Source organism: Eubalaena glacialis, chromosome 3 (genome assembly GCF_028564815.1).
Source record: "Eubalaena glacialis isolate mEubGla1 chromosome 3, mEubGla1.1.hap2.+ XY, whole genome shotgun sequence".
Taxonomy (NCBI): Eukaryota; Metazoa; Chordata; class Mammalia; order Artiodactyla; family Balaenidae; genus Eubalaena; species Eubalaena glacialis.
The window spans coordinates 192801557-192815499 of NC_083718.1; the positions used below are offsets into that span (position 1 = coordinate 192801557).

At 53.2% G+C, this 13943-nt stretch overlaps 1 protein-coding gene across 2 annotated transcripts in view; it reads left to right on the top strand.

The window, feature by feature from the left end:
- The window catches only part of CEP104 (centrosomal protein 104), a 49864-nt gene extending 36729 nt beyond the window's left edge, over positions 1-13135 (top strand). The window contains exons 14-22 of one of the 2 annotated variants that reach the window (XM_061185078.1): positions 215-421; positions 885-992; positions 3958-3994; positions 4211-4277; positions 5090-5198; positions 6781-6919; positions 7091-7158; positions 9849-9939; positions 10830-13135. In XM_061185078.1, the coding sequence (XP_061041061.1) occupies positions 215-421; positions 885-992; positions 3958-3994; positions 4211-4277; positions 5090-5198; positions 6781-6919; positions 7091-7158; positions 9849-9939; positions 10830-10945 (942 nt within the window). In that variant the 3' untranslated portion in view covers positions 10946-13135. Of the gene's footprint in view, positions 1-214; positions 422-884; positions 993-3957; positions 3995-4210; positions 4278-5089; positions 5199-6780; positions 6920-7090; positions 7159-9848; positions 9940-10829 lie in introns of those variants that run through there. The other variant, XM_061185079.1, reaches the window with a different exon arrangement.
- Positions 13136-13943: the final 808 nt, after the last annotated feature.

The window sequence follows — 13943 nt, forward strand, 5'->3', positions numbered from 1 at the left end:
CACTAAAAATTGTACATACAACATGAGTTCAACTGCACATGTGAAGTAAAGGAAGTGAGGAAAACTCTGTATCTTAATAGCTGGAATTCTGTGGGCGTAGTCTTCTCTGTTTTTCAAATGTCCATGACGTCCCTATGTTTCTTTTATGCCAGAAGAAATAAACGTGGCTATGTTGCGACCCAGTAACAAGAGCACGTCCCGACCCTGTTCTTAGTTTGCAGTGCGAGCCCTGGAGCACCGGGAACAGAAGGTGCGCGAGATGGCGGTGGGGCTGATCCTGGGCCTGTACGCACAGCACCGGGCTCGGGTCCTGGAGTGCCTCCCTCCCGAGGAGCGTGCCGCCCGCCGGAGCGTCCTCTATAAGACGCTTTTTGAGGGATTTGCTACGATAGACGGCAGACCTACAGATGCTGAAATTAGGGTAAGTTAACTTCCCTGAAGTTATGACCTGGTCCCAGGTTTAAGAAGTGACTTGCTACGTGAGTAAACGGACACATCGTTCACGGGGCTGTGGGGACGGGAAACACAGCACACGGAGGGCACTGGTCCCTGAGCCCGCATCCTGGCTCTTCCACTTTGTCTGTGCGGGGATGATGATGGCCGGGAGGACACCTGCAGTTTCCATCAACAGGAAATATTTAACACAACACTGTTAATCAACTATACCCCAATATAAAATTTAAAAAAATGTTTTTAATTCAAAAAAAAAAAACCACCAGTAAACATTTATTAGATGAATCTGGTGGATTTTCTTTTAATCCTAGCTATAGTATTAGTCTTAGTGACGATTATAATACATAAGAAACATAATTTATATGCTATAACTTATCAATTTCCAACACTACCCTAAGAATCAGTTCTAATGGAAAATCATTTCATACCAGGCACAGAAAAGAGCGGCTACAGAAGAAGCAGAAAAACGCAAGAAAGAAGAAATTAAAGCTTTACAAGGGCAGTTGGCAGCACTAAAGGAGATGCAGGCTGACGTCCAGGTTGGCAAGGTTCACTGTCTTTCACCGTCATGCTCTCGGTCGAAATCCTGTGACCGTTTATTTCCTTACGTAGACACACAGCATGCTTGGTTTGCTTTTCGTGGGATTCTCCAAATGGGTATCTTTATTCTTTGTTGTTTTTTAGATTAGTTTAGGGATAAATAAAAGGAATCCTCCACTGAATCATCTGCATGCTCTTCATTCTCCTGGGGGATGAAGTGCGCTGCTGGCCCAGCCGTGTTTAGAGAGGACGCTCGGGGCTGCAGGAGCTGGCGGGGCGGGGAGTGGGTAGAGGGACAGAAGTCCTCTCCGCAGCTTCTCGCCTCCTTCAGAGGCAAAGGAGGAAAAGAAGCTTGAATATGAAGGTCTGATTTCCGTGCATTAAAAAAGGAAGGTTTGGGGCAAATGCTCCCCATCAAGAAGCGCCGAGTCCTAGTGCGCAGGGGGCATCAGATGGTGTTTGGTTGTATGAAACGTGTCCCTTCTGAAGGGCCCTGCCTCCGTGATTTAAATTTGTGCCATCACTCTGGTTTTTGTGATTAAGTTCCTTAAGTTGATAGTAAAAGGGAGAGGGCGTGGGCGCATAAGGCCGGCTGTGCTCATGAGGGTGGGTCTCCTGGGAAGTGCTCTGACCACCGCTTTTTAGAAAAAGAATAAGTGACTAAAAATGGCAAAAAAGAAAGAAAATACGACCGAATGTATGTCGAAGTGCCTGTGACAGAAAGTGACAGTGACGTTTCCGCTGGACGCTGGCATGTCAGAATGCCTGTGAGAAGAGCGGGAAAGCAGCCACCGAGGAACAGAAGAGAGGAGGCGGGGGACCGGCGAGGCTGCCGAGGTCACCAGGCTGTGCGTCCCTGCAGCGTCTGTGGTGCGGGGCATGGAGGCCTGTCCTCTGGCTCCTCTTCATCCTTCAGTGTTTGTTGAGCGCCTGCACTGGGCCAGCCCTGCCCTGGGCTCCAGAGATGCGGCAGGAACAAGGGCCGCTGCTCCAGGAGGAGAGACCACACGGCACAGCCGCTTGGGAGGGTGGGTGCCAGCCTGCTGTCCTTGTCCTGAGATGATCACTGAAGCCATCTCGCAGGAGGATGACAGAATCTTTTTTTCTATTTTTTATTATTGTAAAATATACATACCATGAGATTTACCATTTTAACCATTTTTAAGTGTACGGTTCTCTGCCATTGAGGACATTCACATCGTTGTGTAGCCACCACCACCATCCAGCTCCAAAACTTGTGAGAACGGCAGAATATTTTTAAATCACCTGATTGCTTACGAGTTTTAGGAAAAGATTTTTAAATTACCAATCAGTTGTCTAATCTGTTCAAAGCATAGATTAAGGTAGATTTTACAACTGAAATTTAACTTTTGGCATTGTTCATTTGTTTCCCTGCAAGATATACAAACCCATCTCTCATTAATAAGAATTGTTTTTGATGCCCAGAATCCATTTGTGTAAGTTTGCTTTCTTTAGTCAGTAGGTGTATAAATCACGTGAACCCCATTTGCAAGTTTAATATCAGTCTGTCAAGTGCTTCCCCAGTCCTAAAATTGTATTCTCATGTGTTTTTTGTATTCAGAGCTTGGGTTGGAGAGAAGTTCCTATCGTGTAAGCTTTGATTTTCTACAAACACAGTAGACAGTGTCTATGTAATGCATCACTTAATGCCGTGGATAGGGGACCGGCTCGTCCCTGTCCTCCCGTGAAACTGGAAGTCCCAGACGCCCCTCCCCACCAGTGGCCAGCAGCCCAGGCCACGGGGGTCTAGCAGGCTCAGGTGGGGCAGACTGGCCAGTGCAGGGAGGAGAGCTTGGTGACAGGAGGAGCCCCCGGGAGGCCCCTGAGCAGGAGGAGGAGAGCTGGGTGGAGAGGGGCAGGTTCCCGCCGTGGACACACAGGGCCCCGCACCCTGTCCTTCCTCCGGTCAGCAGTGTGCGCCCCCGGCTGTCACCTCCCACAGTGGGGACGCCCAGCAGCCAAGACCCACGAGGCAGATACGCAGTGCGTGAGGGTGTGGTGCCCTCTCAGGGGACGAGGAAGCCAGAGGAGGGAGGCGGCCAGCTGACGCCGCCTGACACCGCCTGACACTGCGTGGCCTGTGGAGCCTCCGGGGGTCCCTTTACAGGGGCAGTAACGGGCCGCCCTGGCCACTGTGTTTGCAGGTGGTGGGAAAGGCAGGCTCCTGGGGTGCTGAAGCAGAGCCTACGGGGCTCACTGATGGGTCGGGGACAGGCCACACCTGGAACGGGAGGGAGGGGTGGGAGCCGCCGGGGTCTCCAGGCTTCGTGGCCTGAATACCTGGAAGTCTGGCGGTTCTGGGCTCTGCGCCAGAGGCTGCAAGGGGCGCACCTGAGGGGGAGCCTGTGGGCGGGGCGGGGGGTTGGTCTGGTTAAGTCACATTTAAGTGACGTTAAGACCCAAGTACATGCTGGGTAGCAGAGAGGCCCAGGTGATGGCACAAACGTTTGGGTCATGAGCACAGAGATGGGTATCCAGCCTGGAATCTGGGCGAAAGCACCGTCAGGGTCTGTACGGACAAACGGGGGTCGGGCTGAGTCCTGGAGGGGGCGCGGGGGGCGCCCTGGGAGCCCGACTAAGAAGGGCCTGGAGGAGACAGGTGAGGAGTCACGTGCTGCCGGGAGCCCATGGCGCGTCCTTCAGGCGGGCAGACACTGATGATGGGCAGGCGACCCGGAGGGGGTGCAGGTGGCCTTGACGAAGAGTGGTTTCCATGGAGACGGGGGGGGGGCAGGAGCCCAAGGGAGGGTCTGTGGAGGGCAGGACGGAGGAGACTGCTGCCCACGATTGAGAGGGCAACTCTTTCAAACAAGTGTGTTGTTTGCGGACGGAGATTCTACCACACAGCCTAAGGTCATGCCTCCAGGATCACAGTAGACCCTGGGTAGACTCTCACTCGCACTGCAGCCACTTGTCCCTGATCTTTCTGTTCTTCTGTTTCAGGAAAAAGAGAGTGAAGCTGCGAAGGCCAAGAATCAGGGTACGTAGAACGCACATCGTGAAAGCTCTGCATAGAAACCACTTTTATTCACGCGGCGAATGTCTGCATCGCCAACGCTTCAGGGCTGAATGCAAAATACTGCCTTTACTAACTTGTAGCTTTTAAACTGTATTGCCCATCAAACTGGTTACTAAAACTTTGAAAATAGTTTCCTACAAAAAGTTATTTAAATAGCTTTCTTTTTAATTTCTTTAGACACTCAAGGAAGGAAAGCGGCCCCACCTAACGCTCCAGAAATTCCAGATAATCACTATTTAGATAAGTGAGTAAAGTTGTCTCTAACCCACTGTAGAATAAGTAGAGGGACTAACCACATAAAGATGCTGTCAGATAAATATATTCTCCCTGGTTCATTAGGATTAGGTGAACTAATTGGCTCTTTTCAGTGATTTTGAAAGCTAGGAAGTTGCCCTCTAAACCAGGCAGCATCAGCTGTGAGTCAGGATATCCCTTCCTCTCTTCCCCGACAGAAATGAGCAGGCTGTTTGTCAAAAGTCCCGTTACAGGCCCCAAATTTTTTTTAATGTTTTATGGAAGTATAGTTGATTTACAGTGTGTTAATTTCTGCTGTACAGCAAAGTGACTCAGTTATACGTATATATGTTCTTTTGCATATTCTTTTCCACTGTGGTTTATCACACGATATTGAATATGGTCAGGCTCAAATTTTATAGCAGCAAAATGCTTTCTCCTGTGCTGTGGCTGAGATAAATCTACAAGGAATTTAGGGGAAATGTCTTGGTCTAATCTTTTCTTGTGATTTAAAATATCCTTTCTGCTTGGTGATGCTGACAGGTTAGAATTCTAAGGGATCTTAAGCTACTTTATCTCAAACCCCTACGTGGTAAAGACTCTTTTTTACGCCCTTTGATAGAGGAGCTACCCAGCCCCTCCTAAGGCCCCTCGGTGAGGGGCAGCCGTGCCTCCAGGTCAAGCTGAAGCCCACTCAGTGGGTCCAGGACGGTGGCCGCAGGCTGGGCATGGGGAGCGTCACAAACCTTCCCGGGAGCCGGCAGAATGGGGATGGCTAAACTGGGTCTGTGCCTCATTTCTTACCTTTCTGTTTTGTTTCAGTTTATGCATTTTTTGTGGGGAGAGGAGCGACTCCTTCACAGAAGAAGGCCTGGATCTCCATTACTGGAAGCACTGTCCTATGCTGACGAGATGTGACTACTGCAAACAGGTCAGGTGCTGGGCGCGGGCGGGCCAGACCTAGGCAGGCGAGCTGGACACGCCGTTCCCGAAGGCCGAATCACAAAAATGTCCCAAATCGTAGCATTTTCAGAGGAAACGTTATGGGGAAAGTTTTGTTGGGGTTGATTTTTCTTACTTTATTATTAAAGGTGTAACACATATATATAAATGTGTACAAGTCATAGGTGTTACAGCTCCTGAATTATCGCAAGGTAAACAAATCCATGTAACCGCCCCCAGGCCACGGACCCCAAGGTACCCCACCCTCCTCTCCAGGGTCGTCACTGTCCTCATTTCTGTTTCTTGCTCTGTGAGTTTTACCGAAGTGGAATCATACGCTACGTTTGGGGTTTGCTTTACAGTATTCCATTGTTTGAATGTACCGCAATTTATCCGTCCTCTCTACTGCGTCTGGGTTTGGGCTGAGACTGTGAGGAATAGCGCTGCTACAGACACCCTTGTGTAATCTTGCGCGCGTGCGGACGCACTGTTTTGGGTGCACACCTCGTTGTAGGATGGCTGGGTGGGCTCGCGTCCAGCTGCAGGGCCAATGTGAGCAGCGCTCCTGGTGTCCAGGCAGGAGCCGCTCCCCGTCCTCGCCAGCCTCGCGGTTACCACCCGCCGCGCGCCCGTCACGCTCTCCTGACGATGCTGGGCTGGAGCGCTGGCCCCCCACTGGCCTCTCGCTGCCGTCTTTCGTGAAGCACGTCTAGTTTCTCGCCCACCTTGTGAATTGGGTGCCAGTCCCACTCTTGCTGACGTGTAGTCATTCTTGACACACCCGGATGTGCGTCCTTTGCCACTTGAATGTGTGGTGTCCACTGTGTGTCTGGCCTCTTCACTGACGAGCAGGAGCTTTTCATTTTAATGTTGTCCACCCTACTGATCCGTTTTAGGGTTAATGCTTGGGCGTCCTGTTGAAGGGGTCCTCGCGCACCCCAGTTGTTCATCTTTCCTCTATGCAGCCGGCCCTGCTTTAGACAGAGGAGGGGAACCAGAAGGGGAGTGACCCTCTCTCCTGTCCTGGGGGCTCTCAGGCCTGCAGGGGCGGGGTGGGCGGGCTCCACCCTCTGAGCAGCTCCCCCCCCCCCCCGGCTGGCGGTGCGGACTGCCCCAGCCGGCATGGCCTGGCTCCTCTGGCAGCAAGCGAGAGCCTGCGGCGTGAAGCTCTAGGGTGTGTACAAGCCCCTCCTGGCAAAGAGGTCACAGTGGTGAAAGGGTCTCTTCTTGTGACCCGTTTCCGGGCACATTCTTAGAAATGGCCGGGAGCCGGATTGAACCCAAGGCCACGTAGACCCCTGAGCTCTTCAGAGTACAGGTCAGGGTTAGTGTTGTGGGTGAACCGTCGCTTCCCGTCCCCGCTTAGCCGTGGCCTCTGGATGCTCCTGAGGTAGCATGGCCAGCCTGATGTGAGGCCTCCAGCCACGTGTACGCGACTGCGGAGGTAACAGGCCTGCGCCTCCCTTCCCGAGCGGCGCTGGCGGGACAGGAAGCGCGCGCTCGTGCAGGGGCCGGGGCCGCGCGCGCCTCGGGGCGCTCAGCCATGTGACACGTCCCGGCGTGGCTTCCAGGTGGTGGAGATTTGCAGCCTGACGGAGCACCTGCTGACGGAGTGTGACAAAAAGGACGGCTTTGGGGAGTGCTACCGCTGCAGCGAGGCCGTTTTAAAGGAAGAGCTGCCCAGACACATAAAAACGAGAGACTGCAACCGTGAGTGCCCCCGCGGCCCCCAAGACCCTCGCACCGTCCCCGGGAGGCCCGGCTAGGGGGGTCGGGGGGCAGAGCCCGCGTCCGCCGGTGCCCCTGCCCGCCCTGTTCCTCTGCGCCCCCATTCACGCCCCACAGGAGTAACTAGATCTTGTCTCATTGAAACCGTTTCAGCTGCCAAAGCGGAGAAGCTGGCGAACCGGTGTCCTCTATGCCACGAGAACTTCACCCCCGGAGAAGAGGTGAGGGGCTGACGTGGGGGTGACCTGGCCGTGTGGAGGGACGACGACGAGGCTGTGTCGCCGCGGGACCAGCCGCGGAGATGGCGGGCGTCGGGTGGAGGCTGGCCCCCGGGGTGGGGGGAGGCTCTGTCTCAGGGTTCCTGCGCTCCCTGCCCGCCACGCCTGTGGCATCTCCCGGGAAGGGGGAGCGTCTCGGCTCTTTGGGACGGAAGCGTGAAGTGGTTTCACTTTTTCCAGGCTTGGCTTTCATCTCCACGTTGGGGCCTAGACTGGCCTCCTGGCCAGATTCTGTAACGCTCTGGTCCCTTATGATGAATAAAGCCGAGCCCCATCCAGGTTGGAAATCCTACCTCGTGTCCGGTGCCCAGCGCTCCGCCCGCCCCCAGCGTGAGCCATGCGGGTGACACAGCGGGCCTAGTTGGGGGGCGCCAGGGTCTCCCACCCTCTCCTCCACGTGCCCGGTCCTCTGGTGTTGGCCCGCTCGCTCCGGCTCACACGATGCCGGCGCTGTCCTGCGCGCTGAGCTCCTGCGGGGCCCAGCAGGCCCAGCCTCTCCTGCCCTGAGCCCCTCAGCCGCGGCCACCTGCGGTCCACCCACTGCGTCCACTGCGGGGTCCCTTGTCCCAGCCCTCGGGCTGTGGCGCCGACAGGATGGCTCAGACCCCGCGATGCCCCGCTGTGCCAGACGGTGGGCCCGGCCGCCCGGCTGCTCCCTCAGCGCCCCGGCCATCCGGCCGTCCAGGGCTCATCCTCTCTCCCTCTCAGAAAACGCCACACACGTAACAAAGACAAGCACGGGAACCGCGTGCACCCTCACGGACCGCGTGTGGGGAAGGCACGGGGAAGGTTTAGGTCTCTTCCATCGTTGACTGGTTTTCAGAACAGCAAGTTGGGTCCCCAGCATCTTCCAGTGGTGGCTTATTTGCTTGTTGGATCTTAGCACCATCAGGAACTCACGGCTTTAAACTGTCTGCCGTGTTCAGCTGTTGGCATCGCTGTGCTTAGTGGTGCGTGGACGAGCCAATCTCTGGCCAGCAGAGCCTCTGCAGACGGGCTCCTGGCGCTGCCGGTGGCCCAGGGGACTCAGAGCCTCCTGGCCGTCGTAACCAGGTGCCCCACTGAGCCTTCCATTCCTGGTTCCCTGCAGTGGAAATGACGTTCCAGGACCCCCTCGGGTGCCTCAGATGCTCCTCGCTCCTGGTTCGGTACCATTCTGGGCCTCTTTGCGGACAGAGCCAGGAAAAACGTTGAGATAAATCCATCAAAAGTTCATGGTGACGTTCCTGATTCGGAGTCTGAGCTGTAAGGGTTTCTTGAACCTCTTGCGTCGCACGTCTGTGTGTCCTTCCTTCCCTCCCAAGAATCAGTGCCCACAGCCCCCAGAGACGCCCGTCGGACCGTCACAGAGTGTGCGTTGCTCGGACCCACGTTCCCCGTGGGGGGCGCTCAGAGCAGCGGTGCGGGCGCTGTGGGCAGGGAGATGCTGCTGGACGTCGCGCTGCCCCAGCTCTTCGTGTCCCTCCCGTGCCTCCCTCTGGAGACACGGGGCAAGCATCTCTGCTTCACGGTCATGGGAGTTGCTCCACTTGCTTGTGTCACCAGTTGTTAACAACTCAGCCTCATTGTTTCGGTCTGTGTTCAAGTCCTAGGGGTTTTCAAAATCAAGCTCTACAATTACATGAGATACTTAGATGGTTCCAAAGTCTGTCAGGTGAGACTTATTCGGGGAAGACCCGACAGAAGCTGCTGCCCTGCCCACCATCCCTCCTCTTACAGAACGAGGGGCTTTTTATGGTTTATCCATTTTAGTCTTAAATATGAACTGCTGTCAAATGCCCACACTTTTTCTCTCTCCCTGTGTATTTTTAGAACTTAGGAGCCTTTGAGCTTTTGTTGTCGTCGTCACCTTTGCACTGTTACTGTCGTACGTGACCAGCCCCTCCTTCTGGAGACCAGTCGGCTCCCTGCTCTGAGCAGCGCCGACAGTGGCAGTGGCCTCCTTCCCTTCCTGCCCTCCCCCCAAGTCCCCCAGCGTCTGCCTTGAGGGGATGGCCTCTGACTCAGTCAGCTGCAAAGAGGCATCAGCAGGCTTGTGCTGCTCTTCCTCTGCTTTCTCCGTGTTTTCTTAACGTGTCACCACCCGCCGAGCAGCTCAAACACCCGTTATTCTATCACGGTTTCTGTGGGTCAGAAGTCCAGGCACGACCTGGCTGGGCCCTCCGCTTGCGGTCTCCCGGGGCTGCACTCGAGCTGTCAGCCGGGCTGCGCTCTCATCCGTGGCTCGGCAGGGAAAGGAGCCACTTCCTGGCCCATCGCAGGTGCTGGCAGAATTCTTTTCTTCGTCATTGTAGGACCGAGGGCCCTGCTTCCTTGCTGACCGTCCAGCAGGGCCACCCTCAGCCCCTGCACCCTGTGCCCCTGGACCGTCGCACATTTGCGCACCCTGCGTGACAGCGGTCTTGGCGTGTTTGCTCAGCGGTGATGAGAACTGGGAGGGGTGTGAAGTGCAGGCAGCATCTCAAGATACGTGGGTGCTCCGGCGGTGCACTCAGCCCAGGGGGCTCCGAGGCGGGGCGCGCACAGCGCTCAGGACCCGCTCCCGCAGCCGCAGCGCGTCGCCACCTCTGGCTCGGTCGTCTCAGTGGCCCCTCTGGTGGCCTGGTTCCCACTCCACGTGCCTCTCGTTTCAGGCGTGGAAGGCCCACCTCATGGGCCCCGCGGGCTGCACGGTGAACCTGCGCCGGACGCACGTGCTGCGCAAGGCGCCCACGCTGCCGCCAGGTAAGCATCCGCCCCGGCCTCGGCCCTGTCCCTGGGTCCCGAACAAGTAGGGCGATCGTGTCATCGGCACCAGCTCTGGCCGAAGCCCCTCCATGTGGCCCTGCTTCCCCACGCTCCACGGTGGCACTCACAGAGCTGACAAACCAAACCGTGGGTGTTCGCAGGCCCACCCGGGTCTCGGTGTCCCTCCACGCCGTGGATGCCAGTGTCCAGAAACAGGAGGTTCAGTAGGAGACCCATAGATGGCGCCACGACCTGACTTCTGAACCAGTTTTGGCTACTTTCTGTAGGATTTAGAATGCCTTACAGAAAAGTGTTATTTTTCATTAGAAAATTATTCTTGACCTTGGATACACGACTTTATTTTGGGGCCCTGTGATCAACAAGAACATGAGGAAATGTGTCTCGTGCTCATTCAGCGCCAGGCATGGGCAGGGGCTGCACCTCTCACACACACACACACACACACACACACACACACCCACACACACACCCGTGAGTGAGGACCAGAGGTGCTGGGGGAGCCTCCTAGCCAGGTAACCGGCCCTGGTCACATGGCTGCTGGTCTTTCATTTCGGGAGCTGTTTGAAACTAAAAATTAAGTAAGTGGCTCAGTTCTTTCCTCTGACCGTGCATCAGGCTTCTCCTCTGGCTCTTCTTCCTCTCCTGCCGTCGCATGTGCATCCTCGAGGGTAGCCCGCCCAGCCCCCTCTCACATCTGCCGGCCCAGCCCGGCCACCTGTGGGCTGGGTGACCGGGAGCGTCCCAGCCCCTCGTGCTCAGATCCTCCCCGTGTCTGGCGACCCCGGGCCACTCGTACTGTCACCGCGGCTTTGCACCCTGGCTCACGTTTGTCCCCCGTGCTCTGTGTGTCTGCGTGTCCACTGCAGGTAAAGGCCCAGCCGCAACCAAGTCAGGGACCTCGGGATCCAAGGTCGGAAGCAAGATCCCCACCCCCAAGGGGGGCCTGAGTAAAAGCTCCGGCAGGACGTACACAAAGCAGTGACACAACCCCCCATCTGCTCCCTCGTCTCCAAAGGGACCGAGCAGCTTCCCCAACCGTGGACGTGTCACCTCAAAGCATCTCTAGACGTGGCAACCCCCGCTCCGCCCCTGCTGCCCCCAGGCTCCTGGCTGCGCCCGTCCTGACCGTGGCCCCTGCGTCCGGAGTGAGGCCCTGATCTCCCCGTGGCTCCAGCTCGCAGGTCTCCGCCCTCCGGGGCCCGGGGTCCACAGAAGGAGATGGTTCTGTTGGAGGAGCAGCACCGGCGGCCCGTGCGGAGGGACTGGCTGAGCGCAGCACCCTCTCTCCGCAGCTGCTTGGAGTGATTTCCATAAAGTCCTTGCTCTAAACCTCTTGCATGTGGGTCTCTCTCAGCCGTGGTGGAAGGTCTGCAGGGCTCGCCAGGCCGGGGGATGGGACGGGATGGGGGGGCCAGTCACCCTGTGCCCCTCCTCCCCAGGGTAGGGGGGCCGTCGGCCTGCAAAGCCTACACTTCCACGCAGCAAGAAGTAAGGTCAAGGTCAAGAAGTTAAGGTCCCGGCCCGGCCCCGTCGGCTCTCACCTGCCAGATGCTCGGAGCGCAGCCCACCTGACCACCCCCATCGGCGCCCACACCAGGCGGAGTGGAGGTTAATGCTGGCGGCTCCACGTCAGGCCCTTCCTCGGGGGGCTTCAAGTTCTTTACACGCATGAAGCCCTAGAAAAATATGAGACGACATTCCCCGATGATCCTGCGCTCACCTGAGCAGGTGTGTCTGTCGAAATAGCCCTTTCCTAAACCCCTGGGGCAGGCAGAGCGACTCCCATTCTGTGTAACGTTCAGAGGAGCCTCTGAGCCTCTGCTCAGCCCGTCGTCCTGTCCCGCTCAGATCCGCGTGGGAATTGCAACTGTATGTTCACTTTTCTCAAACACTTTATATGACACTTTCAACACCAAAAACCACTTAAAATGATGAAACCAAACCTCAGAATCCAGTCTCCTGACCAGCCCCCAACCAACCCTCCCGGCCCGTGGCAGTGGCTCACCAGGCTTCAGAGCCAGGTGGCTGTAGGGGAAGCCAGTGTCCATCCAGAACGTGCTTGGAAAGGCCGCCTTCTCGTCCACGCCTGTGGTCCCCGGGTGCCCAGCCCACTAGAGGCCGAAAGAAGATGTCCCTCCCCGCCCCACCCGGCCCCACGCCCAGGGTGCGCTTTCCTCCGGACCCTGATGCAGGCAGGCTTCCAGGATGACGGCTAAAAATGCACGGGATTGATGAAATTTGTACTACACCGTTCGTGTAAGAATATTTTTAATTCCCAACCATGTAAAATAACAAAATATATATTTAAAAACTAATAGCTATTTGAGCAATGTGCTCCCTGGGTATGTTAGTGACCGTGAATTTGTACTAGTCGATCAATTTCCATTTTTGGTAGGCTAATGCTTTCTCATATGGTTGACTCAAAATACTGAGCCGGAATAAGAGTGACCAAGAGAATTACCTTCAAAAATATACTCTATAAAAAAATGTAAAAGTATGGGGGGAGAAATAACATAAAACTTTACTAGAGAGAGCAGAGTACAGATGCCAAGATAATTATAAAATGATCCTTCCTGGTTTCAAAAAGGTGTTGCCATGGTCTCTTACCCATTGCTGAAGTACAGATAAAACACTTCTTTAAACAGAACAATGAGAAAAGTTAACCAAGAAATTATTCTTTTCTCTCCAATCAAAACTTTTAAGAAATATACAGTTAATGTTTTCTATGTATTGTAACATAAAGAAGATATTTGTAAAATTACTTAATTTTTAGTGATTGACAAACAAAATTGAGTGCATTTAAAACAGATCAGTCTTGCTGGTTACAGAAGAATCATGTGTTTCTGTTCAGATGATTCCTGGCAGTGATCAGTGGTTATTAAAATCTTTACAGAGTTATATACTACTGAGGAACCAAGAATAAAGGACAAAAAACTAAAAAGGAACTATAAGCTCCCTTGGCCAATCATAAATATCTAAACTTGGAACAGTAATTAATTGAAATTTCACTCATGAATATGTTGTGGATACTTAACAATATTTATTTCTATTATTTTCATATTTCAAAATATTCTAATTTAAAAGAATTGTATCTATAAATTTGGCATTAGAGTACAAGTGTAAATACTTTTAATGAAAATTTGCAACTTTTTAATGTTTTGACATAGTTTTCTATTTGTCTTTATTTCAGGTACCAAAATTATAAAATATCTAAGTAATATATTTTTGTTGTTGTTTGAGGGCTTAGGGGTTAATTCACCCTGAGTATATGAATATAATAAAAAGATTACTAAATGTTTTGTCACTTTTATTTTAAAATTATAATTAAAAAGCAATCGGTAAGTTACATTTCCTTTCGTAAACATGCAGGTGTAGCTCAGCCCTGAAACGCCAGGGAATTGCTGAGATTTGCTTAGAAAGGGGCAGTGGGTATTAAGTTGCCAGCAGAGAGTGTGGTTCCTAAAATAAGTTATTTGTGGGTTTACTCCTGAAGAAGCTAAAAGATTTTAAGCTACATATACATTAGAGAAAGTTCTTTACCAATTTTATCCCATGGAATAAAATGAGAATATTTTATAAATGCTCCAGTTGTGCCCATCAGAGGTTTATACTCTATAGTCTCTTCTGTGTTTTTTATCCCTTTTGAAAGAGGGCATTTTTACCAGCCAACAAAGCTATTTTGCTTTTCAAATAAGTAAAAATACAGTATTTTCTCTGTTGGTTTGTAGAGTGGTTTTAAGCTTTTATTACCTTTGATGGTTTTATAATTGTTTCCATTTTGAAGTTATAGTTTTTTCCTTTATATATGTATACATATATATATAAACACACACATATATAAACTTAAAACTTAGCATTACAGTTTAAACAGCAAAATTACTTATCTTACTTTGGTAGGTGGGGTGTGTGCGTGAATGTGTGCTCTGGAGAACGTGGGAGGAAAGAGCTCGCTGTCCAAAGGGAAGAGTGTGATTGCATCT